Source organism: Rhinolophus ferrumequinum, chromosome 7, assembly GCF_004115265.2.
Source record: "Rhinolophus ferrumequinum isolate MPI-CBG mRhiFer1 chromosome 7, mRhiFer1_v1.p, whole genome shotgun sequence".
Taxonomy (NCBI): domain Eukaryota; kingdom Metazoa; phylum Chordata; class Mammalia; order Chiroptera; family Rhinolophidae; genus Rhinolophus; species Rhinolophus ferrumequinum.
The window spans coordinates 843,527-868,120 of NC_046290.1; the positions used below are offsets into that span (position 1 = coordinate 843,527).

The 24,594-nt window shown below is 54.2% G+C and overlaps 1 protein-coding gene across 1 annotated transcript in view; it reads right to left on the reverse strand.

Annotated features, from left to right (window-relative positions):
* Positions 1–5,170: 5,170 nt before the first annotated feature.
* Positions 5,171–24,594, reverse strand: part of LPCAT1 (lysophosphatidylcholine acyltransferase 1) — a 41,047-nt gene continuing 21,623 nt past the window's right edge. Inside the window, exons 3-14 of the mRNA XM_033110285.1 lie at positions 21,394–21,608; positions 18,711–18,823; positions 17,900–17,960; positions 17,520–17,578; positions 15,592–15,626; positions 14,830–14,884; positions 12,661–12,743; positions 9,338–9,463; positions 8,622–8,775; positions 7,700–7,798; positions 6,918–7,059; positions 5,171–5,571 (exon numbers count right to left, since the gene is read on the reverse strand). Coding sequence (XP_032966176.1) covers positions 5,387–5,571; positions 6,918–7,059; positions 7,700–7,798; positions 8,622–8,775; positions 9,338–9,463; positions 12,661–12,743; positions 14,830–14,884; positions 15,592–15,626; positions 17,520–17,578; positions 17,900–17,960; positions 18,711–18,823; positions 21,394–21,608 — 1,327 coding nt within the window. The 3' untranslated portion in view covers positions 5,171–5,386. The remainder of the gene's footprint in view (positions 5,572–6,917; positions 7,060–7,699; positions 7,799–8,621; positions 8,776–9,337; positions 9,464–12,660; positions 12,744–14,829; positions 14,885–15,591; positions 15,627–17,519; positions 17,579–17,899; positions 17,961–18,710; positions 18,824–21,393; positions 21,609–24,594) is intronic.

Here is a 24,594-nt window from a genome sequence, read left to right on the forward strand (position 1 = left end):
GTCTTAAAGGTCACTTAGTGTGACGTTATTCTTGCCACATTAGCTTTCTTATCTTATGTTTGCATGTTACATGTTTCCCACTCTCTTACTTTCAATATGTTTAAACAGCATATATATCTATATATATCTATATATAGTTAGGTAGTTTCTATTTGGTGTAGTATCATTTTAGTCTATATCTAATGGAATTACTAGTGTGGTTGGATTTAAGTTTACCATTGGCGATTTGTTTTCCATTTGTGTTATCTGTACTTTCTTTTTCCTTACTTTCTGCTTAGTTTGGATAAAATTACTACTTAAAAACATCCCATTTTATCTCTGCTATTGGCTTATTAGTTCTACCTCTCGGTTTTCATTGGGGAGCTTACAATGCATGTGTTTAACTCATCTCGGCCCATCTCCAGATAATAGTAGTCCTCTGTGCCAACCACTACTTCCACGCGTTCTGTGATAACATTTTCTTTTTATCCAGCTACTTGTAAGATTTTCTCTTCATCAGTCGCTTTCAGAGCTCTATAATGTGCCTTCTGTATTTTTGTTATAGTTATTCTGCTTGTGACCTATCGAACTTCTTGGATATCGGAGTTTATAGATTTGGAAAAATTCTGGCCACTATTTTGCCAAGTAATTTTTGTCCTAATCTCCCCTTTTCTGGGACTCTAATCACATGTGATGAAACACTGATACTTTTTTTGGCCTGTGCTGCACTGGGTCCACATGTTGCTGTGAGCCGCGGCTCCCTGCTGCTTCCTCCGTAACCCCGCCCCGTGCTGGGCGATGGTGGACGGCCTGCATCTTTCTGTGTGCACTTACTAGACTTCACCAAGTGACAATGGAGGGATGGAAATGAAGCAGGGATCAGTCAAAAACAGTCTTGGCTGATGTGGTCACCTCGTCAGAGCAGGTCCAGTTCCTTGGACATCCTGTGGATTACACTGGACCCTCCCAGTGTTGAGGGGGCATTTGTCCCCATTCCAATGCACTTATGTGGATATGCATTTGCCTTCTCTGCCCTTGGTATTTCCATCACACTGTCTGTGGATCTAAGGAGTGACTGACTCACCGTCACCCAGCTCGTTCTACCGCAAAGGAAGCATGGCAGCCATGCTCTTGAACTCTCCACTCCTGCCAAGGACCTCACCTGGAAGCAGCTGGCATGACAGAATGGAGGACTAACTTCTGAAGTTTCAGGTGTGCTGCCTGCTTGGGGATGGTACCCTGTGAGGTGGGGGTGATGTCATTGCATATAGGATGTGCTTTGAATGATGGACTTCCCAGCAGGACATCTGTGACACCAGGGGCGGAAGCAGGAGTGGCTCTCCTTGCCCTCAGGCCCAGTAGCTATGTAGGGTGGCCTGTGCTTCATTTCACGTTCACACATTCTGTGTCACTTCCCAGGGCACACAGCCCTCCTGTGGAGCTCAGTATGGTGTGTGACTCACTCTGGCCCCAATGTGTTTACTCCTGCACAGGAGACTCAACACTAGTGCGTGGTTTGCATCTTCCACAGAGTTCCAGGAGAGGGGCTCGTGGTCAGAGAGGGACACAGGGAAGAGGCGGGCGGAGCTGCAGGTGACCTGCTGGAGGACATGTGAGCTGTGTGATCTGGTTGCTGACCCTGAACCTTCATGCCCCCGTCACCACTATTCAGATGAGCCCACGCTGCCCTGCGGCCCTCTTCATGGTCCCTCTTCTTTCTCTGCAACTTTGGGCTCTTCTGACTGAAAGGGCTGCATCCCCAAGGATGGAAAAGCTTCTGCGTGGAGACAGAATTGCCCATTGCACTCAAACTTCCTATGGTCACCAGCTACTTGGGGCCACTCCTGTGACTGAGCCAACAGGACAGGGGTGTCCCCAATGCTAGCAACATGTGGGGAATGGGGCGCTGACCCTCTGGGCTCCTCTTGGCACCTTCACAAGTAATATCGTGACTAATAAATGCAAGACAGATACTTTGGGATAAAAATTTGAATCCTCTCACTAAAGAACCCTGACCTTCCCAGGTGCTGGTCGGAGCCAAGGAAACGTGGAATGGGGATGGAAGACAGAAGTGTGGGCACGGCGGCACCCGCATAACTGCGTACAGAAAGGAGGACGGCGGGGACCACGCCGACAGGCCCAGCCCCTGGCGCATGTGCGTGTGACACCATGAGCCTGCACAGCAGTTTGCTCACCACTTACCTTCCCCGCCTCTCGGTGTCCACTGCTGTTCTAAATTGGGAAGATGAGTCCTGGCGAGTGGTGAACTGTTTTCATGTCGAACAACGTCCAGATGGCGGCGTGACTATAGTGGAAGGAATGACATCGCCCAGGGAAGGATGTGAAGATGCCACGTTTTGGGGAGAAGGTAAAAGCATGTGTTTGGGGTGTGATGATTGTATCATGTTAGGAGGACACAGCAGATGTCACTCACATATGGGAAGGGCTGACAATGGACACTGAGTAGCTGCAGATGGACAGCGCTGGTCACTGGTCAGCCGCTTGCTTTCAGTGCCCATTTCCATGTCCTACAGGCTGGCTCTTGGTTGGCTCAGCAGAGGGACAGGGGATGTTGCTGAGATGGGCAGCGGAGGGACAGAGATGTCCTTTTCTCCAGATGCTGAGGGGGGCTCTGGGTGCCCCCCAGCCCCACGTGCAGCTGCACCGCCACTGTTCCCGCACCACAACACCCACAGCTGTGGCGACATCGCCGTTCGTTTCACTGGGAAGTTGTGTCCAGCTTTGGGTGTGACATGTTCAGAGCCTGCCTTTCTTTAGTCCTTTTCTTTACTTAAGAGAAATTAAATACATTTAACCAGTTTCAAAGGCAATACCCATTACTCCACTAAAAAGGGCTGACACAAAGATGTAGGTAAAATGGCTGTTGCGTGAATGGTGCCACTGGTGCATGTCCGTGTCTCTGACCAGTGGGGTCAGACATGCACGGGTGGCAGCGGCTCCTCTGACTAATTTCAGTGAACAATGTCACTGAGTGTTCTGGACGCCGGAAGCCAGTGGCTGACCACCTGATCCCCACGTCCAGTGTGCGATCATGACCCACTAGCTGTCCTGGTTTTAGTGATTTAACAGGACTGCAGTGTGTTTGAGGGCTACGTGTGAGCACAGAGAAATGAGACGACTCACCAGGGAGGGGGCAGCCATGTAAGCTCGAGTTCTGGGAAATGTCAGCCACTGTCCACGTGACATCGGAACACTCCAGCCCTTCGCTGGGCTAACTACTGTGTTTTCCAAACACAGTGCTAGCAAAGCACTGAGAGGAATGTCACAGCCTTAGGAACATTCGTTGTCTTTCTAATAAAAACCACACGTAACAAACCTCAAGTACACACGACTGTACGTTTTATTTTATTCATTCCATTGCAAACCCAAAGTTCTTTACATGGCGTCCGACCCACGGCCCGCGTGTGGGGCGGGGCTGCACCTGCCATTTTGTCGTCATGTCCCACTAAAGGGACTGAACTGACATTCAAGGTCTGAACATCGCTAAGTCACTATGAGAGAGAAAGTGGGTTGAGGGGAGCAAACATCCATTCAATGTCTGCTTATCAGAGATTTTTCTCCTGAAAATGCATGGTGGCATTTCGTTCAAAAAACCCTTCATCACAGACCGGAGGGATATGGCCATGTGCTCGGGCCCTCCCCCAGAATATCCTAGTTTGTTCACCTCCTTCACTGGTTGCTGGTACGTTTTTCTCTTTGAAAATGAACCTTGATGCACTTTACGGTTATCAGGTTACCGTCAGCTACAAGGCTGTGTTTGAGTCTATTGTGCCCGGGTCACGGGGCCGGACTCGGCCTCAGTTTAGCCCATCGCTGTTTGCGTCCTGGCTGGCAGTGAGCAGCTGGCACGAGGCAGGGGTGACAGAACGGGACGGAAGGGCTTTCTGATGGGGGTCTACGGGTAGAGACACGTCACAGCCACCTCAGGAGGTCCGTAAACATTTTCTCCCTGTGCTTCTGGCCCGGTGGTCACTTTCAATAGAGATGCCCGAAATACGAAATCCCATTCATTTTAGAAATTCAGAAACATCTCTTTCCCTAAGGAACCCAGAGACTTTGCTTCAGGGCACAAAGGAGAGTCTGTGGCTACAACTGCCTCAGGACAGGTTTGAATCCCGTCCCAAGGAAATGAATCAAGGGGATTTCGGGAGGAGCCAAGGTAACACCGAGGTATCCCAAACCGGCCGGGCTTAGGGAGGGGACCCAAACCTCACGCTGCCAGAGGCGTGCTGTCCCGTCTCAGACCGATGCGACCCTCGTCACCGTGACAGGTGGGGAAGTCTGAATGAGGCTGTCCCCAGACACTCCAAGGTGGTCCCGGCTACCCCGGCCACCCGCTCCGCTGCTCCCCACCCCAGTTCCTCTGTGTAGGGTGCTGCTTTGCCCTAACTCGGTGCAGATGCAGGCAAAGGGTGCGGCATGTCACCGCAGGGCGCAGGCACATGACCCAATACCCACAACAATGACCCGGACTGCCAGCCCTCACCCCTAAGTCAGCCACCTGCGGCCAGCACTTCCCCTGGAGCTGACGCCACAGTGAAGGGGATGACGTCATAGCAAAACCGATACCAAGCTGGGAATGTTTATAAAAAAGGAAGGCTGACAAAGAGTAAGGATGGGAAAAAGCAGCTTGGGGCCCGTGCTTGTGGGGGCCCAAGCGGGAGGGGAGGGGCCTGGGAGAGAGGCCGGGAGGGTGAAGGCAAAACCACAGACAGCCCGCGTCTATCCAAAAAGGGCTGGTAAATAAATACCCTGGAAAGAAAATGAAGTAGAAAAAGAATTTTTTTTTTTTTTTTAAAAAGATGCTCCATGTTCCCTGAAGCTTCTAAATGAAGTTTATAAAATACTCATGAGCTCCCACAGAGATAGAAACATGTAAAAACCAAATGGCAGTCGGCCACGTGGCGACTCCAGGGCTTGGCAGACGGTTTGTGCTGCAAGTGGAACGCAGGACACGTCCCACTTTTCACGTGTGCGTGGAGGCCGCCACTCACCAGAGGGGCTGTGTGGAAGACGGAGATGGAACCCTAAAACCAGGACACCTCGGGGAAAAACAAGGGCCCCTGGTGTCCACCCAACCCCTGAATGCCCGCTGGAAGGGAGACCCTGGAGCCCAGCCAAGCCGGGCCAGGCACTCCCCACACGCAGGGTCTCGCTGTGAAGACTAGGTGCCCAGTGAACTCTCATGGGTGCCCCACAGGCCAGCACCTCACCCAGAAGCAAAGTGGAAACACCCCCAGTCTCTGGATCTTGGGCCTGGGACAGTGAACACGCAGCCTGTGTAGAGAGTGAAACCCGGAGGTGGTAACAGCAGATGTGGCTGGCGGCCACGTGGGGCAGGGTGGTGACCACTGGGAGCGGCCTCCTGATTCCAGCCCCTGCCGTGCTAGTCCAGTTTCTTCCGAGCAGCTGTGTTCCCAGCGTCCGAGTTTTCAGGGCTGAAGTCGGCACAGAAGCCATTGGGGGTGGGAGACAGGGGTGTCTGTGCACAGCTCTCAAAGGGCGGCCGGTCGGGGTACAGATACTCCTCTGCAAAGTCGGGGTACATTTCTGCAAACCTGCTGAAGTCGGCTGGAAAGACAAGGAGACTTGTGGTTACTGGGAACTTGGGGGCAGATGCCCGGAGCTTATGGCCCTTCCTTGGGTCCGCATGGGGGCCCCCACCCCCTCTGGCAGGCTTGGACCGAAGGCAACGACCTCGGAGGGGGGAAGACGAATGGGCAGGAAAATGGGCACTCCAGTTTTCTCCGCTGCACCCAAAATCACAGAGAAGCAAGGAGGTGGTGACTGCATCCTTTCAACTATTCCTCTTTGGGAATTTAAAGAAAGCGTGATTGTGAGTTCAGTGGTACATTCTGGGAACTTGGCGCGTGTGAGGGAGGCACCGCTCATCACACGGTCGGCTCAGGGACAGGACGGGGCATCAGGTGGTGACCGACACTGTGAGGGCAGGCGCTGGCAACGGGCTGAGCTCCGGGGAGACCAGGCGCGCATGGAGGCTCACCTCCGAGCTGTCACAGCACCTGAGTGGCGTCACGCCTCTGCATCCCCCAGTGGCCCGGGGCCCTGAGCTGGGGTGGAAAGAGTCCCTGGGCCCCCACTAGGGCACCTGAGAACAGGTGACACTGAGAAGCCTGGGTGCAGGAGCCTGCAGGCTTCGGGAAACTTGGAGTGGCTTTTACTGGAAAAGCCTGCCTTTGGTCAGCGCTCACTACAAACCTCCGCGACAACCCCCACCCCAGCAGGAGGCACGGCCTTCTTCAATGCAGACACGAGTGCACGCACACAGCTAAACCCACACACATACTCCTGTCTGACATTTAGACACAATTTTAAAACATGTCCAAACAAGACGTGAATGATGACCTTTCCTGAGCAAACGTCTACTGTTTCTGAGCGAGAACACACGTTCATTTGAAATGTGCACACTGGCTGGTGCGCTGAGCCTTCCGGGACCTTGCTGGCCTGCCCCCCCCCCCCCCAAGATGGGTTTCAGGTCCTGGCCCGAGGATCTGTGCTGTCCCACTTTGTGTGGCTACAGGTGATGATGCCAAACCTCCCCAGAGAGGGGCTACCTGGTAGTCAGATTGGCCCCCACACTGGGACCTGACCTGGGGCCCTGATGCAGATGCCCCACCTGGGCCTGGCAAGCCCACAGCCCCAGGATGGTGTCCACTGTGGGCTCTGCGTTATGCGGCTAGGCTTGTGTCACCCGCCTATGGAAATCAGATTTGAAACTGCCACCCATCCTGGCTAGGTTTCCGGAAGGGAAGAACATTCCTCCTGAGAATCTCTGTGTTGCTTGCAACCCAGGCGGCAGGCAGCAACTCCATGTGTGTCCCCACCCCTCCTGGGACGCTCCTGGGATCCTCCTGCACGAGTGAGTGTCCATCATCCCTGCGCCTGGGGCCACTCACCAAACGTGATGCTCCCCTTCTCTTCCTGATCGATGGCCTGGAAGAGGTCAGTCACGGCAAGTCCCGCCACCCCTAAGGCCGTCTTGAGGATGCTGGCCAGGGCGTCCTCGTCTATGCTGCCATTCTCCTGAGAGCCGTACATCTGTGAGGCAGAGGCTGGAGTCACCCCGCAGCCCCTCTCGCACTCCCTCGGCCCCCCCCAGCCCCACCTGTTTCCCCTTGGCCCCCCGTTGGCGTTGACAGCTTCCGGCAAGTGATGGAGACAGTCAATGCAGGACAGCACGTGCTGTCACCCTCGGTGCCAGCTCTCCTGTGAGGGAAAGCTTCCTCAGAGAAATGCTCTGACACACGCTCTGTCCCGTTGGGCACCGGTGGGCACCGTCCTCTCCCGGCGCCACCTCCTGCCGCAGCCTGTCACACCTGCCCCTCAGGCGGGAGCCTCGGCACACCGCCCGGGCTGCCCTCCCAGTCAGGGGGCTAGTGCAGTGGCTGTGCAGGGGGAGCCATGGGGCATGTGGCACTGAGCAGCCCGCCGAAGACCGGGAAGACCCTGTCCTGCGCCCTTCTTGTGAGCGAGGATGACTAATTCCTAGATGAAATCGACTTGAAGAGCTTCGGGCGTGGTTTCACACACAATGGCTGGTCTAAGCTCGGGTAAACCCAGCACTCAGGCGAACGGTTCAGTTTACCCCATAATCAGGGCTTTAAAGACGCATCACAGGCCTGATGTGACCCCTGCGTCACCGCCCCACCCATTAGACTCACGTGAATCCCACACTTGCCTGGAACGCCAGCTGCATGGTGTCCAGGGTCTGGGCCGGCCGGCAGACGACGGACAGCGCGACCACATACTCTCGCGGGTCCATCTCACCACTCCCACTCTGCAAAAGAGAGAGGCCCTCAGGGGCGGCCCAGCCAGCTCCCTGCGGGAGAGCTGGGGGTCTGCAGTGGCCTCTTGTGTTAATAAAGGACGGGCCCACTCAGATGTGAGGTTATGTGTCTGCAGGAGAAGAGCACTTCAGAGACCGCTCACAGCCGACGGGGTCACCGCACAGTACGGCGTTTCCGGCTGTTACAATTAATTTTCAGCCGATGAGACTGTCAGACAGAGCTGCTGAGGAAAGTATGTGTGCCACGACCGCCACCGCTAGGGCCTTCGTTAGAAAACCAGACCCGCCAACAGCACGGCTCGCACGTGGGCTCCGGGAAGCTAGGAGAGCGCGGCATCCACGTGAGTCCCGAACTGGGACGTGACACCAGCGCCCGGCAGCTGCGCACTCAGTGTGCGCTGGTTGGGAGGAAGGTTCTTGGCAATGCTGCCGGCTGCTGCAGTGACAGGATGGGCCGGTGGGGGGACAGGGTAAGGGCGCCTGCAGGGGAGGACATGGCAGGGTCACAGGCCAGCATCGCTGTGTGATGGCACCGGGCCTTACAGCGATCTGATTAAAACCCCCCAAACCACAGCCGTGTTTATCAGCAAACATTAATTGAAATGTGAAACGTTTATGTGCATTTAAAAGCACGGGAGAAAAGTCCCCAGAAGACAGCGTGGGCTGGTGTGAGGGGGCCAGGAGGGGTGCTCTCCCTGCTTCTATTTCCAGAATTGTCTACAGAATGCCTGTCATGAGGAAAACAATTTATACACGAAAGGCTGAGGGTTTTGCCATCAAACCCCTCTCCCCGCCCGTCGGGCGACAGCCCTACCTCGTCAAACAGGGAAAACATGTCGCCCAGCGTGTCTGAGACGGGGACTTCCAGGGACGCCGCAAACTCTGAGAGGCTGACCTTCCGTCCCCCGGCCATTCGAGCACTTTCCGCGTACCTGTCCAGGTCTTTTTCAAGTTTCTCTGGTTTTAGACTAAACAAGAAAAGAGGAAAAATTTTTGCAGTAAAATCACAGAATGCCAAAAACAGGAGGTTTACTGTTATGTTTAAGACCCAACAAAATATTAAATTATTTATAGACCAAGCAGCTAGTTTCCAAGAAGAGGCTTCTGATAACCTGGAGGCACACAGGGTGCTCTGTGGAGGCGTCTCCTCGCGGTCAGTCTGTAACAGGACGTCCTCCGGGTGGCGCCAGAGAGCTGGCACCAACAGAAGGGTTTTAAGACACTGACTCCTGTGTGGACTGAAGCTGGTTATTTGAAAAAGAAAATTCCCCCCACCTCCAGATAAGCACTCTATCTCTGTGACATCAGGGGGCCGTTGGGGGCCGCTGCGACCTCAGCGCAGTCACCAGCACCTGCACAGGGAAGGCCCTACGGGCTGCTGGTGGAAGTTTCCGGTCTAGCTCGCAGCTCCTGACTGAGCTGTCCTCTCACTGCTGCTGAACACAGCACACCTGCGTTGTCGCACGCGCCCACAGCGCTCAAGGGAGCGTCCTTTCTGACCACCTGCTCGAGAAGAGCCAGGGCACTCACCCCAGGCCCCTCACCAGCCTGGCAAATTCTAGGAGGCAGGTGTCCACGGGCAGACGAAGCTGTCCCTCCGCTAGGGCCAGCTGGCAATCCTCGAAGGTGTAGTCGGTCACGGAGACGCCCAGGGCCCTGCAGGAGAGACGGGCCCCTGTGAGCACCCCACTTCACAGGGCCTGCCTTCAAGGACTCTCCCGAGTCCGCTCTGAGGGCAGAAATCCAGGCAGAGGTGACAGAGACTGGCATGTCCTGCTCTGAGCCCCGTGGCACCCACACCACATGGCGATTTGTCCTTGAGAACGTGGGCATGTAAACAGGCGATCCCCTCTGTGGGATCTGAGACGCGTATCTGTACCATACACGGTGCTTGTGCTGAGATTTGAGGGTTTTATTTTGAGTCCCCATAAAACTTTAGTTAAAAGAAGAAACTGACGTGAATACAGGTGTGTCCAGGGTGGACATGCAAATCATGACTAGAACAAGTGTCCCAGGAACAGGGGTCCTCAGGGTGACACATGGAGGAGTAGCTGGAGGCACAGGCAGCTTTGCTCAGAAAGGCCCCTAGTGTGTCCACATCTTGGCGGAGGCCCCGCCGGTGCGAGGCTGGAGGGAACCAAACCAACCGTCCAGCATCAGAGGGAGCGGCATCTGTAACTTTTAAAAGCCGGAGTAAAGGGCCACATATATGAAGACGCCTAATGCAGGCAGACCCTTCTACGCCCATGGTCAGCGGCTCCTTATCCAGCCGGCAGGGGCCGCTCCTCTCTGTCCTGCCGGCCGTGGCTGCAGCAAAGGCAGCTTCTAGCAATTCCAACAGAGGCCGTGCAGGCAGTGGGGGAAATGCATGCTGCAGCACATCTTCCTTAACAAACCGGGAAAGGTTGGACAGGAGGGACACATAATGACACCGCGTGACCCCCACCTTCAAATCCCTCTGGGTCAGCAGGCATGCAGCCCCTGCCCCTCTTTTAACTGGAGGGCAGTCTGGGTTTCTCTGAGCTCTTTACCCAGGGGTAACGGGAAAAGCTCCTTCTCCCTGGTGGGGGCAGAGGCCTGCTCCCTCCAGCCCCCACTGCTGGAGTGGGGTCCCTCCCATCTGTCCCTCCCAAAGAAGGGGCGTCTGGGTGGGGCCTGGGCAGGACAGAACTGACCAACAAGGAAACCTGGAGGGAGGAGGGAGAGGAGATGACAGAGAGGCTCTGACAGGGGACAGGTGGGGCTCTAACCCACAAGTCCCTCCCCTGGGGCTCCCACACATGAAGAAGCCTTGAGTCACTGGGTGGGGAGGACTCTGATCGCAGAGCTGTAGAGGGACCACAGGTAAAGTCCACGTTAGCACTTAACATAAACGCCTAATAGCACGCTGCGCGTTTGGGCCTGAACGGAGACGACATGAGCCCAACACGGTGCTTGACAGAGAAGCTGAATTCTTGGCAGGTGACCAAGGGTAGCTTCTGTCACAGCTGGCACCGCCCTCAAGTCACGGGGACAGAGTCGGGATTCAGCCATTCTCAGAGCTGCACCAGCATTCATGAAAAAGCACCTTTCCTGACCGCTGAAGAAAACATTTCACGGCGGGAAACGTACCACGTACAGAAAACTAAACGGCCCCCATGGCTGAGTGGGCTGTCAGTCCCTTGGATGGTAGCTCCTGTTGCCATGACAATGCTGTGTGCAATCACACGAGGGGAAAGGACTCTGAAATCCTTCTCCACGGACGCTGGGGTTCCCCTCGGCACACTGAGCTGTGATTCTTTGGGACAGAAGTCACAGTCGTACCAGGAGCGTCGCACTGCCCGACAGGAGGGCAGGACTGCCCCACGGGAAGGCAGGACTGCCCCACGGGAAGATAGGACTGCCCCACGGGAAGGCAGGACAAGGCAGGACTGCCCCACGGGAAGGCAGGACTGCCCCACGGGAAGATAGGACTGCCCCACGGGAAGGCAGGACAAGGCAGGACTGCCCCACGGGAAGGCAGGACTGCCCCACGGGAAGGCAGGACAAGGCAGGACTGTCCCACGGGAAGGCAGGACAAGGCAGGACTGCCCCACGGGAAGGCAGGACAAGGCAGGACTGTCCCACGGGAAGGCAGGACAAGGCAGGACTGCCCCATGGGAAGGCAGGGCGAGGCCAGCTCCAGGGCCGCCCGCAAAGCCCTCAGGGACCCTGGGCCATCCCAGGCACATCTGAAGGTGGGACCAAGGACCAGGGAGGCGACAATGTCCGTGTTTCTGGAATTCTCCTGCAGCCGCTGAGGCAAGGGGGTGCTCCATGGGTTATCTGTCCTTTCCATCGACTCTGTCATGCTTCTCCCCTATTACTATGTGCAGTTTCTTTAGGACGCATGTCTTTAAAAATGGTAACGATTAACTTATTTGAACGTGTACTAAAAATATTTACACCTGACCTGTTGCGCCTGCAAGTCCATGGACATTATTTCTTTATCAAGAGGTTGAACAAGGATGTCACGATTTCCCCTAAGTTGAGGGTCATGTGCATCCTGGTGGCCGGTATGTGGCACACAGAGGCTGGGGGAGAAGGGACCCCAGAGGGTGGGTCAGGGGAGGGGCGCATTCCGCTAGACTGTGCCCAGAGCCACCCTTCTGAGGAGTCTGCACAGACCGGACAGACAGCTCAGCGACAGCACCTGGTAAACTGCCTGCGGCCGTGTACACCACTCCATGGTGACACTGTCAGAGCCTCCTCCTGGCACCAAGGTGGCCAAAGTCTGAGTAGAAAAGAGAGGACAGAGGGAGGGGATGGGACATGGAGGGACGAAGGCTGGAGGGGAGGGGTGTGAGCTAACGCTGCCACCACCTGGAACAAGCGTGGCGGGGGAAGAGGAGGGGACAGGAAAACAGGAGGTGGCCATGTGCGTAGCAGTAGCTGTAGTGCACTGGCTGGGTACCGGCCAAGGTATGTGCAAGGCTGAGGGTGCAAACCACTTAACTCAGAAGATGGGGCAACAATATCAACAATCACGAAGGGGGTGAACACTGAAGCTTCGGGAGGCGCCCACCCAGGCCAGTGCCCTCACTGACAGCTCTGCTGCCGGCCACCACGGCGCCCACACACGCAGCACAGGGGTGCCTGGTGGCTGTGAGCACATCCGAAGTTTGGGAAAGTGAGTGATGATTAAGATTCTTCCAAATGCTGAGAAGCAGAAATGTCACCTGACAGAAACAGGAGACGTAAGGTACGTGCCTAGTCGGCAGTCACTGCGTGTTCGCTGGTTTCTGTGAGAACCCTTTGCCCCAACACCTATGGAGGTGGAGGGAGCAGGGTCCGGCAGACCCTCGCCTGCTATGGGGGAGGAAGAGCTCACTCACTCTGCCATGACGCGTCGCACGTTGTTGGCGTACAGAGCTGGGTCCTTCCTCTCCTCCTCTGAGGGGCTGTACACTGGGAGGAACTGAGCACAGAGAGGGAGGTTACTCCCACGCGGACCGACCGCAGACACCCACCTCACCAGCGCCACCTACGTGACAACTGAGTCTGACAAAACTAAGACCTGTCAAAGCACTTTCCATCGAATCATCTTTCAAGTGGTCACACGTGCACACACGTGTGTGAAAACTCATGCACACGTGTGTGAAAACTCACAACCCAATGCCCTCACCAGGAGCGCCCGTTCCCCGATGGGAGCTCTCAGGTTGTTTTTTCTCAGGCTGTTTTTACTGTGTTTCCCCGAAAATAAGCACTGTGTTCACGATTTCACACAGGGGCTTGGTCTTTACACACAGAGAATTACATGTGTGTGTCCCTTTGTGAAGTTCTCACTTGGTGCTGCGGACAGCACAACAGATCATTTCTATGTCAGAAACAGACTCATATTAGCTCTCTGATGTTGCTGCATTTTGAGATCATAATAAATTGTCTCCTGGACATGTGTCTGAGTGAGTGACACTCACACAGCGTTTTAAATGACTAAGTCCTACTGTGCAGGAAAGGAAACCACCACCACTGAGCCCTTTTCTTTAATGTGGACATTTGAGGATACAGGGACTTCCTGAAATCCCGCCTATGCTCGTCGTACAATGCTAGCCTCTCACTCACCACTACATGTAAGAGAACCGTGTGAATCGCGCCAGGTCTTCATGTCAGCCTCGCCCTCCGAAGGGTAACACCAGGGAGGTGGTCTAGAGCGACTTCACAGTCAGACAGTTGCTTTTCAGCTCTCAATTAAATCAGAGACCAGGCCTGACCTGGGAGGCTGGAGCAGCACGGGCTTGTCCTCAGGGCGCGGCCGCCAACAGACAAGCCACAGAAAACGTCCTAAGCGGCAGGTCTGTCACCCTGGGACTCGGGCCAAGGCCCTTTCAACTCAGCCCTGTGTATTACGTAGCTGATGTTCTCCTGTAGACTGGCTCATTTGGAAATTCAGTACTCCTCTCAATATTTATCGAAGGTAACAAATTGTCTCATTAAATACTTAACTTATATATGACTCATCTTTAATTTTCAGGTGCAGGAGTAGCCTATTTAAGAAAATAAACTCCTTTTTAAGAGTTTTTAAGATAATGAACTCTAGCTTTTAAGAAAATAAACCCTTTTTAAGAAAATAAACTCTAGTCCTCATCCACACCTAAACTTACGAGCTGAATGAATATGACTGTATTTAATCTACTGTGTTTCCCTGAAAATAAGACCAAGCCGGACCATCAGCTCTAATGCATCTTTTGGAGCAAAAATTAATGTAAGACCCGGTCTTATTTTACTATAAGACCGGGTATAATATAATATAACATAATATAATATAATATAAATATAATATTGGCTCTTATATTAATTTTTGCTCCAGAAGACACATTAGAACTGACTGTCCAGCTAGGTCTGATTTTCGGGGAAACAGGGAAGCTGAGGGGATGGGTGCTGTGACTTTGTCTGCGACATCCAACAGGATAAAAACCGGGAGGCAGGCTATGTGAGTATTAATCTGACCAAGTATTAAAGAGAGGATGACGGTATGATAACTTTAGCAGTATGAATTCAGCAGTACTAGTAGCAGGTAAAAATAAAAGCCAAAAAATTAATTCATTGTGTATATGCCAATTTTGTACGCCCTTAAGCTATGCTAACCATAATGTAAAAAAATGACAGGTTTATCTTCCTTGTTGATTTAAAAAATCCTGTCTGAATGGATTCAAAATCATACAACAGACGCAGTGATTGATGCAAAAGCCCTGGAAGCACCTCTAAGGAGCCATGAAAAATGGAAAGAGTTCAAAGCAAGACAGATGACGTAACATCGTATTTACACAGACCTCGATGTACCATTGTATCTATATAGACCCTAAGCAACACTGCATAATATTGTATCTATAAAGGTAGACACACCTGCATAACACTGTATCTATAACATTGTATAATACATTGCAATTGCACAGACCCCCACATAACAATGTCTGACAGCACGTCCATAGACCTTGATCCATTGTATTACACTGTCTCTATAACACCCCCAACAAAACACTGGGCAACACTGTATCCATACAAACCTCAATTTCCAATTGATTGTGAAACTGACACAGTGTGAGCCACAGGATTTCCAACCTTAAGAATGAATAGATTAAAAGCACTGGTTAAAACATTCCGTCTAGTTAAATTATTTCCAATTCTGGAGCAGAATCTCCAGAGCCCTTCCCCTGCAGAGGGCACCACTGGGCAGTTAATTCTCCTTCAGGAGATGGATGCTTTCCCCAGCCTGAACCCGAACCTTAACCCAGCAATAAATGGCAAGGCTACTTTTATTCAACAGTGGTTTTCACTGTTCTTATGAAATACACCCACACCTGTGGCTCTGGCTTGCCTTGTGCAAACCACCATTTTCCAAGTTTGTCCTCCAGCTCAGGAAACCCTGTCCACCTGACAGCGGTCCCTGCCCTGGTCATTCCCTGGCGGTGCAGACTGGACAGGCCTGAATCATGCCACCCCCAGACTCCCTCTAGGAGCTCAGCAAGAGCTCCTCTTTCTTTCCCAGGGGTCCCCTGGTCAAGGATGGGATTGTCACCACCGAGCTAACAGACACCAGCCGGAAGAGAAGGGTTCTCATGGTTACCTTCCCACTGGGGTTGGAGACAATTAACTGAAGTGCTGGAACCCGGGGTGAGGACGGCTGGGTTTGTACACTGGTTCTCACAGTGGGTTGAGCCTAACTGCTGGCAACCAGCAGCGGGTCACGCGCTGAGGTTTCACATTTGCTAACGGAACCAAGTGCTTTCCCAGAGGACAGGACTAGGGGACAGCTTGGTCTGACTTACGCTCCAGGGCCTTGCCACGTCCACGTGATAGTGTCCTGGGGGTGAGAAAGGAACAGGTGAAGCGCCACTGGGAGTTGGATGTAGAAATTCCCACAGATGCCACACGGGCACCTCCTTCCATAGGTGTACCTGCCCTTGTGTGGTCCTCATCCCGGCCCGCCTCTGACCCAACACGCTGGCCTTCCCATCCCCCCAAGTCCACTCTGGGGCAGGGGAGAAGGTGGGTGCTCTCTTCCCACAGCTCCAAGGTCACTTCCGGTGTCCACCTAAGTTCCAGCCCCATTCCTTTCTGCCCTTCCCCCCTCAAGGTACCCCTGGCAGCTCCAGCCTACACCGTGGAGCCTGCTCTGTCGGCGACACCCGCCTGCCCGTCGTCATCACCCAGCCACATTCCAACCCCACACCCACCTGCACTCACTCCCAAATGCCTTTGCTCCAACTCTCGGTCAGAGACGCTCTCCAGCAGGTTGGCCCCAGGCTTGGGACGGGGTGGAACTGTCTCCTGCACACCCCCAACCCCATGTGAGCCCAGGGCCCGGGGGGCAGTTCAGACCCTCTCCATCCACAGCCCCAGCAGCTGCACTGGCCACCTAGGTGGGGACGTTAGATGGCACGCCCTGCTTCTATCCTGACACGGGTTACCCACACGGGCTTCTTTCTTCTGCAAGTCCTGACCCCCTCTCACAGGCTCCGGGAAACCCACCGCACGGGCTTCCCCATCACCCAGGAGGCCCCGCTCGCTTCTCTGACACGTAAGTTGAATGTTTCTGGAAAAACTAGTAATGGCATCTTGCTTAAAATACGTTGATGGAACAGACTTAAAAAGTGGAAAACAGAATCCTACACACTGATGACAGATTCTTATTCTCAGAGACCGGCCAACGAACGCACGTCTCCCAAGTTTCATTTGTGCTGTGAGCATAATTGATCTGTCAGTCTGCGTGGCGACCAGTTCTGACTGACATGTATTTACTGGCCGCTCAGAGCCCGTACTGAGCCTGTCCAAACCTGCAGGCGCAGGGTCCAGTGTGCAGACCTGGGACCCATGGGGCTGGCCCAGAAGTAGGCAGGCCAGACTGCCTCGTGCCCACCCATGTCACACGTAATTCTGCTACCGTCTGTACCAGCAACTCCAGACCCCACTATGTTCTGACCTGCGAGTTTCTTTTATTGCCGTCACAAAAGCATGCTGTGATAGAGAGAAGCTCCATGTAACAAACAGATCTGCCTCATGTCGTCCACGGAGAACCACTCCAGGGCACCCAGCACCCAGGCAGGCACCAGGGACACGAGTGCGTGTGGACCTCTCTCGGCTACAAGAGCGTCCATCGAGGCACAAGGCCGCCCACCTGGATGGAGTCACAGCAGAAGTGGGACGCAGCTGGCATGGAAAGAGCGCCCACAGGGCGCCTGGGAGGAAGGGGCTGCGGTGGCTACATGGGGCCCCGGCTGGAACCTGCGCTGAGGCTCGTCCAGGCTCCCCCACTGAGCTGGGGGTCCGTCACGATGGCCCAGGAGCTCTCCCAGGCGCTCTGAGCCCCAAACACCCATTCCTTCATTTTGTTCTTAGGACAAAACCTTCTGCACACCCAGCGGAGGCACGAGAAAGGCACATGAGCTAGTCACCTAACTCCTCTCCTCCTGCTTCCTTTCCTCCAGCCCCCAGAACTTAAATATTCTTAATTTAAAAATTGTCTGGAGTGTGAGCTGGGCAGTGAGAGCTGCTGACAAGGTGGGGTCTCCCACCCAAATGTCAGGATGGATCAAGCGAGAGGAGGGCCACCGCTTCCTGACCTATGAAGGCAGGACTTCCTGCGCAAACACGGAATATTCTAGACTAGCGGCGCATTAGAAACCCAGTGCGCTCAAGGCCTCCAGTTCTCACTCCCAGGCAAGCCGCCTTCACAGGACTCCGAGAACACACTCACCAGCTGATTTGGGTACCGCAAAACCACAGGCTGCACCGGAACTCCCGGAATGAAGGCACCTGCAGAGAGAAGGGACGGGGACGCCGTCTCACTCCCATGGCACAGGCACCCGCACTCTCCTCACGCCGGCCTCGCCTGCGGCTTCCTTCCAGTCCTTCCCAGTCCGCAGCGACCCAGTCAGTGCCTGGAAGGGTCCCTGCACATCTGTGCTGGCGGGAAACACTCGGAGAGAATTCCAGGCTCAGCCCCGCCGGCCGGGAGCAGGCGGAGCATCTCGGCATTCACAGGCCCTTTGGTGGGGCAACTGGGAGGCACTGGTTGGGGGGCGGGTCTCCCTACCTTCTCGAGGAGAAAAGGAAATACTTAAGGAAACTACATACCAGGCTTGAAGGTAATTAGGCAGGTCCTGTTGGTACAAGTTCCCTCTGGAAAAATCATTATCTTGAAAAGAAAAAAAAAAAAGAGTTCAGCAATAAGGGGACATCATTCAGAGCTCACAGGTGCCATCAGTCACGGGCTGTTCCTCTACTACAGATGTAATTTAGATAATTTAATCATTTTCAGTTGAACAAGCTGAAATACGTCATGAAGCATACATTGGTTCTTCCTCTAACTATGGGTTTTATTAAAATCTGGAAGCGACACCAACAGACAACAGCACGTGCTTTCTTGGGCCAGGGACGTGCAGACGGGCCACCATGGGCCCCACCTGCCAGCTGCCCAGAGGACTGGACGCAACCACGCAGAATGCATCCACGGCTAACACTGGCCAGGGCCATGGCGGCAGACACACGCCGGCAGCGGAGCCCAGGACGTCAGACACGAGTGGACACCTTACAGATGAAGGCACCACTCAGGAGCTGGTGCTGGCCGCGGCGGACAGGTGAGCAGCTCTTTCTGACTCAGAACTCATAAAAAGACTCATTGTCAACAAAGGCTGGGGAACTCGAGATGTCAGAATTGTTTCTCCTTATTTCTTTTAATTTTAAAATTTCAGAACCCAAAGTGACTGATATTTAGCTAATTCTTGGATTTGCACACTCACCAAAAATAAAAAAGAAATAAACATGTCCAGCCCCCGGGAAGGCCATTTCTGGCCCTTTTGTTTCTGCTACACGCCCCACCCCCCAAGACCCAAGTAGTTCCAATGTTTTGGAACAAATCCACCTAAATGCAAGCAGGGCTGGTCACCTGTGGCCACTTGCCGTTCGACTGTGCCCGTCTCTTGATCTCCTCCACGGTCCTCCTGCGGGAATCCTGGTCTGACCGGGACACGAAGACCGGCCGTATGTACTTTATCAGAGCTGAAAGAGAAGGTGCCAGGTCTGTGAGGGGACGCGAAGAACTGGGTGAGGGGCGAGACCCCCAGATGCCCCGAGGGCCGCACCACCGGGCAGGCGGGGTCCATGGCTGACCACAAGGAAATTGGGACAAGCACCAAAGCTTTCACTGAACTCAGACGACAGCATGAAGCCCCGCAGCCTGCAAAGTGCAAAGCGTCCACAGGAGACAAATCAGGAGAAAGACGGAAGGAGGCTGAGCCCCAGGGAGCAGGAGCCTCTGTCACTGATGACAGAAGAGGGCTTGGGGGCCATGGGCTCCGAGTCCGAGGGCCCGGGGCCCGGGCACGTGGTGGGCTGACCTGCGGCCCTGCGAAGGGCAGGCTGACATACTAGCCCCCAGGTCTGTGACTGTGACCTTATTGGGAAACATGGTGTTTGCCGATGTAGTTAAGGAAAGGGGAGGTTGGGACTGGGGTGGACCCTAGTCACTGGCTGGTGTCTTTACAGGAGGGAGAACAGACACCGACACAGAGGGAGCAAACTCCATGCGATGACAGAGGCCAGGACAGGCGTGAGGGGCCACAGCCAGGGGCCCGGGGACTGTTGGGAGCCACCGGCAGCTGGAGGAAGGCCGGGGATGATTCTCCCTCAGAACCAGCCCTGCCGCCACCTGGATTTTGGACTTCCGGCCAGAACTGGGAGAAAACCAACTTCTGTGGTTTTAAGATGCCAGTTTGTGGTATGTTGTCACAGCAGCCACAGGCCACAGCACAACCTGGCGTGTCGGGGTCCCTTGACCAAAGCTCACGGCAACCACCACGTTGGGCCTCTCACAAAAGGACTGAAAGGTGGGCAGATACTTTTTAGAAAAGGAAGCTGAACTGACTTTAAAACACAACTGTCCTCAGGGAGGGCTTCCATCTCAGGAAACAGGGTGGAGCCAGTGGCCCTGGCAGACCCTCCTGGGCCGGGGAGGCCATGTCACCACCTGCCCTGCCCCAGGGTAGCCCTCGCTGGGCCCACAGTCAGCTTCTGGTTCCTTCACGGAAGCTTTCACTGCCTGTAAGGAGTAACATCTATCACACAACTTCTTAGAGATCTTCTAAAGAGGAAAGGGAAAATTTACTTTTGAAAAAAACCCAAAATTCTATCCAGTCAGATCCACGGGGTTCATTAGCATCTAAGGCACACGTGGATCGGCGTGATGCTCTCTCCTAGGTCTTGAACATTTTGCTTTTCATCATTTTAGGACCTATTTCCTCCTTCCTTGCCGATTATTCCTGACTCTGCTGAAACAACGAGAAGGAAAGGACGGGATGATGGAGTTGCCTCCTGCCACCCAGAAGCGGGTCCTCTCCGGAGCTGTGAGGAACGAGCGGGACTCTGCGATGGCAGCTGGAAGGCACCACTGATTCTCTTTCATGGAGAGCAGCCATTACTTGGACAACAGCACACGACCCATTGGACCTTCTCTCAAAACGCTCCTCTCATCAGAAAGAAGAACGTTTACACAGCACTCTCTCTGGAACTGTCAAATGAACACTGATGCTGTCAGCGCCAGATGGAAACTCAGGGAAGGCAGCCGCCCCTCTACCCCCGCAGCCCTCGCCCAGCCCCGCCGGCGTCCGCCCAGACCAGCCCTGCTCCAGAATCCACATGAAGGCCCAGCTCAACGGGCAAGAGGCTGGTGGGTGAGGAGGAGAGCAGCCAGGTGGGGCCGGGCGGGCAGCTCCATGGGGATGAGAACCTGGGACAGGCGCCGACCCCATGGGACACCCAGGATAGTGCTCAGGCGCAGGAAGGCTGCTCATCTGTGCAGTGAGGGGACCACAGAGAGCACCCAGGCTCCTTACGTTCCCACAGTATGGTGACTGCGCTCAGGGGTGACCCCAAAAAGATGAGTCCATGTCCTAAGCCCAGAACCTGTGAATGTGACTTTGATAAAAAAGGGTCTTTGTGGACATAATTAGTTAAGAATCCTGGAATGAGATCACCCTGGATTATCCAATGACAAGTGTCTTTATAAGAGACACACAGGGGAGAGACACAGACACAGGGAGAGGCCATGTGATGATGGAGAAAGTTTGCAGTGACATGGCCACCAGCCCAGGGATGCCGAATGCACCAAGAGCTGGAAGGGCAGGGACCCCTGGAGGACCGTCCCCTGGAACTCTGGCGGGAACCTGGCCCTGTGACACCGTGACATGAGCCCTCTGGCTCCAGAGCTGTGAGTGCACATTTGTGCTGTTCTCAGCCCCATTTTGGTCATTTTTCATGCAGTCTCAGGATACCCGTACAGTGTGGTAGTGACCAGTGAGCCAGGACGAGCTACAGAGCTGTCCCCAGACTTCCAGAATCCTCTGCGGTAGAGGTAACAGAGTCTCGTTAGAGAGACTTGCAGAAATACTTCAACACGTTATAATATTCGAGGGCACTAGCGTGCTAATAAAAGGTAAACATCACAACTACTACCACCACAGAACCACAGAGCACATCACACCAAGGGGAGACACCAGGGACGCGAGGCCGATGTCTGTCACGTGGGCATGACCTGCACCGCCCGGGGGGCGGGGCGCGGGGGCGTCACTCACTTCCCCATATCGGGATGTCTCTGCTCTCCGCCTTCATCACAATGGAGGACATGGTCATGGTGACGGGGATGGCGTCGAAGTAGGAGGAGTGCGGCGCCAGGGTGAGGATGGCCGCCTCGGTGGGCAGGGCCTGCCGCCCCTTCACGGTCACCCAGTGGAAGCCACCGACAAACCACATGGCACGCATGATGGCCTTCAGCAGGACGTCCACCACCCTGTAAGAGAAGGCACAGTCCCGTGAGGCGCGTGGGCCCGGCCCGCCAACCTCCTGAGGGGTTCCCGTCACGGGCTGCTCACTCGGAGACCAACGTGGGGTCTCAGTGGCAACCTCGCTGGGTCGCCCAGGCCAGCTTCTACCCGCAACGGCTGTTACTGAGATGCCCCAGTGGGAGACAGAGAGCTGTCCACTCTGGCCACCTAATGTGCGGCAGGGCGGCCTTTTTACTCATTTATTTGAGGAAACTCAGGACCGGCTCAGCTACGTCACTCAGCAGCTTTAAGACGACACGTGGCCCCTGAATACAATAGGACAAGGCACACGGGCCGGAAGTAAGACACTGTAAGTGTCAGGAGTCATTTATTAGCATTCTAAATATATGTATTTTAAATGAAAAAACAAAACCATCAAGACGTCTAAGCTACATAGTAAAATATGGAGCAGAGCTGGCACCTGCCATGTAAAAGTCCCCAGTCTCATGTCCCACAGGTGGCCTGAGGCTCCTAGAATCAGATGTCATGTTATTAGAATGAGCCTTTTCTGGATGAGATTAGATGAACAATAAATTGGGAGATAAAGTAAAAATCAGTCCAGATTAACTGAATTTGTTACCCATTTATTTTTTTAAAATATATGAGAATTGAGGCATTTAAAAGTACGTTGCCTTGCATGGTTCGCTCTGACGGCTACAAACTAGATCACTATTCAACGCGTCATTAAATCCACACGGGAAACGGCTGCACACACGCCAGTCCCCAGGGAGGAGGAGTCACCCTTACAGAGAGCCACGTCTCATCGGCCACCAGGTTATCTGGGGGTCAGACAGGATCAAGTTGCACAGAAACACAAGAGCCCCACACCTTACTGCACTGACCTCCAAGGGGCGTGAAACCCTCAAAGGATTCTGGGAAATAAGGCGCCAGTGACCTGAGTGGGGCCCGTGGCCAGAGAGTCCGCGTATACAGCTACTGTGTGGTTACACACGAGGCGCTGGGGGCCCAGCTCGATGCCCCCCTGCCAGGCTGGTGTGATGGCACAGGTGCACACCTCCTGATCATTTGTTCAACAGCACACGAGTTTTCACAGTAAAAACATGTGCAAAACAGAGTCAACAGATGTCCATTGATGCACAAGGAGGAAGAGCGGGGCTGCGGGAAGAAACAAGGCTGCGGGGAGGAAGAAACAAGGCTGCGGGGAGGAAGAAACAAGGCTGCGGGGAGGAAGAAACAAGGCTGCGGGGAGGAAGAAACAAGGCTGCGGGGAGGAAGAAACAAGGCTGCGGGGAGGAAGAAACAAGCCTGCGGGGAAGAAGAATGGGGCTGCGGGAAGGAAGAATGGGGCTGCGGGAAGAAACAAGGCTGCGGGGAGGAAGAATGGGGCTGCGGGAAGAAACAAGGCTGCGGGGAGGAAGAAACAAGGCTGCAGGGAGGAAGAAACAAGGCTGCGGGGAGGAAGAAACAAGGCTGCGGGGAGGAAGAAACAAGCCTGCGGGGAAGAAGAATGGGGTTGCGGGAAGGAAGAATGGGGCTGCGGGAAGAAACAAGGCTGCGGGGAGGAAGAAACAAGGCTGCAGGGAGGAAGAAACAAGGCTGCGGGGAGGAAGAAACAAGGCTGCGGGGAAGAAGAATGGGGCTGCAGGAAGGAAGAATGGGGCTGTGGGAAGAAACAAGGCTGCAGGGAGGGAGAAACAAGGCTGCGGGGAAGAAGAATGGGGCTGCAGGGAGGAAAAATGGGGCTGTGGCAGAAGCTGCAGTGGGAACAGAACCAGTCCTAGGAAGGCAGGAGGGAGAGGAGAGCAGTTAAAAAACATGGGGATCAAAGCTCGATCTTTCTGTTAGACACACACCCAGCACTCTTCAGGTCAAAAGCTCAAACACTACCCTACAGAAAGGAACAGGGAGCAGGGGACCAAACCTGATAACCAACCCTCTGATGGTCTGGGAGGAATTCTGTCCCCATCCAGGCTGCAGGAAGGCCACATGAATGCTGGCCTGAGAGCACAACGCTGGAGCCCAACACCACTGTCCCCAGGGCAAAGGTAGCCGGTGACACCGAGGTGGCCCGAGCTTTCCCAGGGGATGTGGATCGGGAGACAGCTCTACTTATACACGGCGGGGACCTCCACCCTCCTCTTGCACACAGGTGGACATCTTAGCATCTTGAGACGTGTGGCAGAACCAGCCACATGACAGGGGACAGGCTCTGATCCGGAGGAGGCCCAGTCGTGCTGAGAAGGGGGGTTTAAAGCCCCACACTGCCATCAGCACCGTCACTGACGATCAAGAACAGGGCGCCCAGAAAAGCACAGGGACAAGAAAACGCTCTTGCAGTCAGTGATCTCACTGCAGCAATGGCCAATTGCTGAGGAAGCTGGAAAGTGAGGAGACCTCCCAGGCATGCAGGAAAAAGGGGGCAGGACAGGCTGTAAGACATGAGGAAAACAGAGTCTCAGAGCCGAACAGACACCCAGATTTTCACACCGTGTCAAGGTGCTGAGCACAATGAATATTTTTAAAAATCTGGCAATTTCCTGCAAGATTGTTCCCAAATTACCAAAGACAAAGAGAAGACCCCGAGACCTCCCACGAGGAACAAACAGGTTATCCGAGCATCGCCGTAGGTGTTAGCAGGCATCAGAACCACATCTTCAAAGCTCCCGGACATAAGGTCTGGAAACTTTCATTCTGTGCCCAAATGACCCATCACTCGTATGGGGAAAACAAAGACATTTTCAGACACAAAATGTGCCCGAGTTCCCCTCGCATGTCCTCTTTCTAAGAAAAGAACTTCATCCTCCAGAAAATCTTGGACAACAAACAAGGAAAAAGAAAAAAGGCAGAAACAGACCCAAGAACTAGCTGGCTGTGCCCAAAGAGGCAGCAGACAGGCCGAGAACATGGTTCCAGCAGCGGCCGTGACCGTGAGCCGGACAATTCCGAGGCTTCGCTCAGGGCTCACTGTGATTTTCTACAGACAAAGCACAA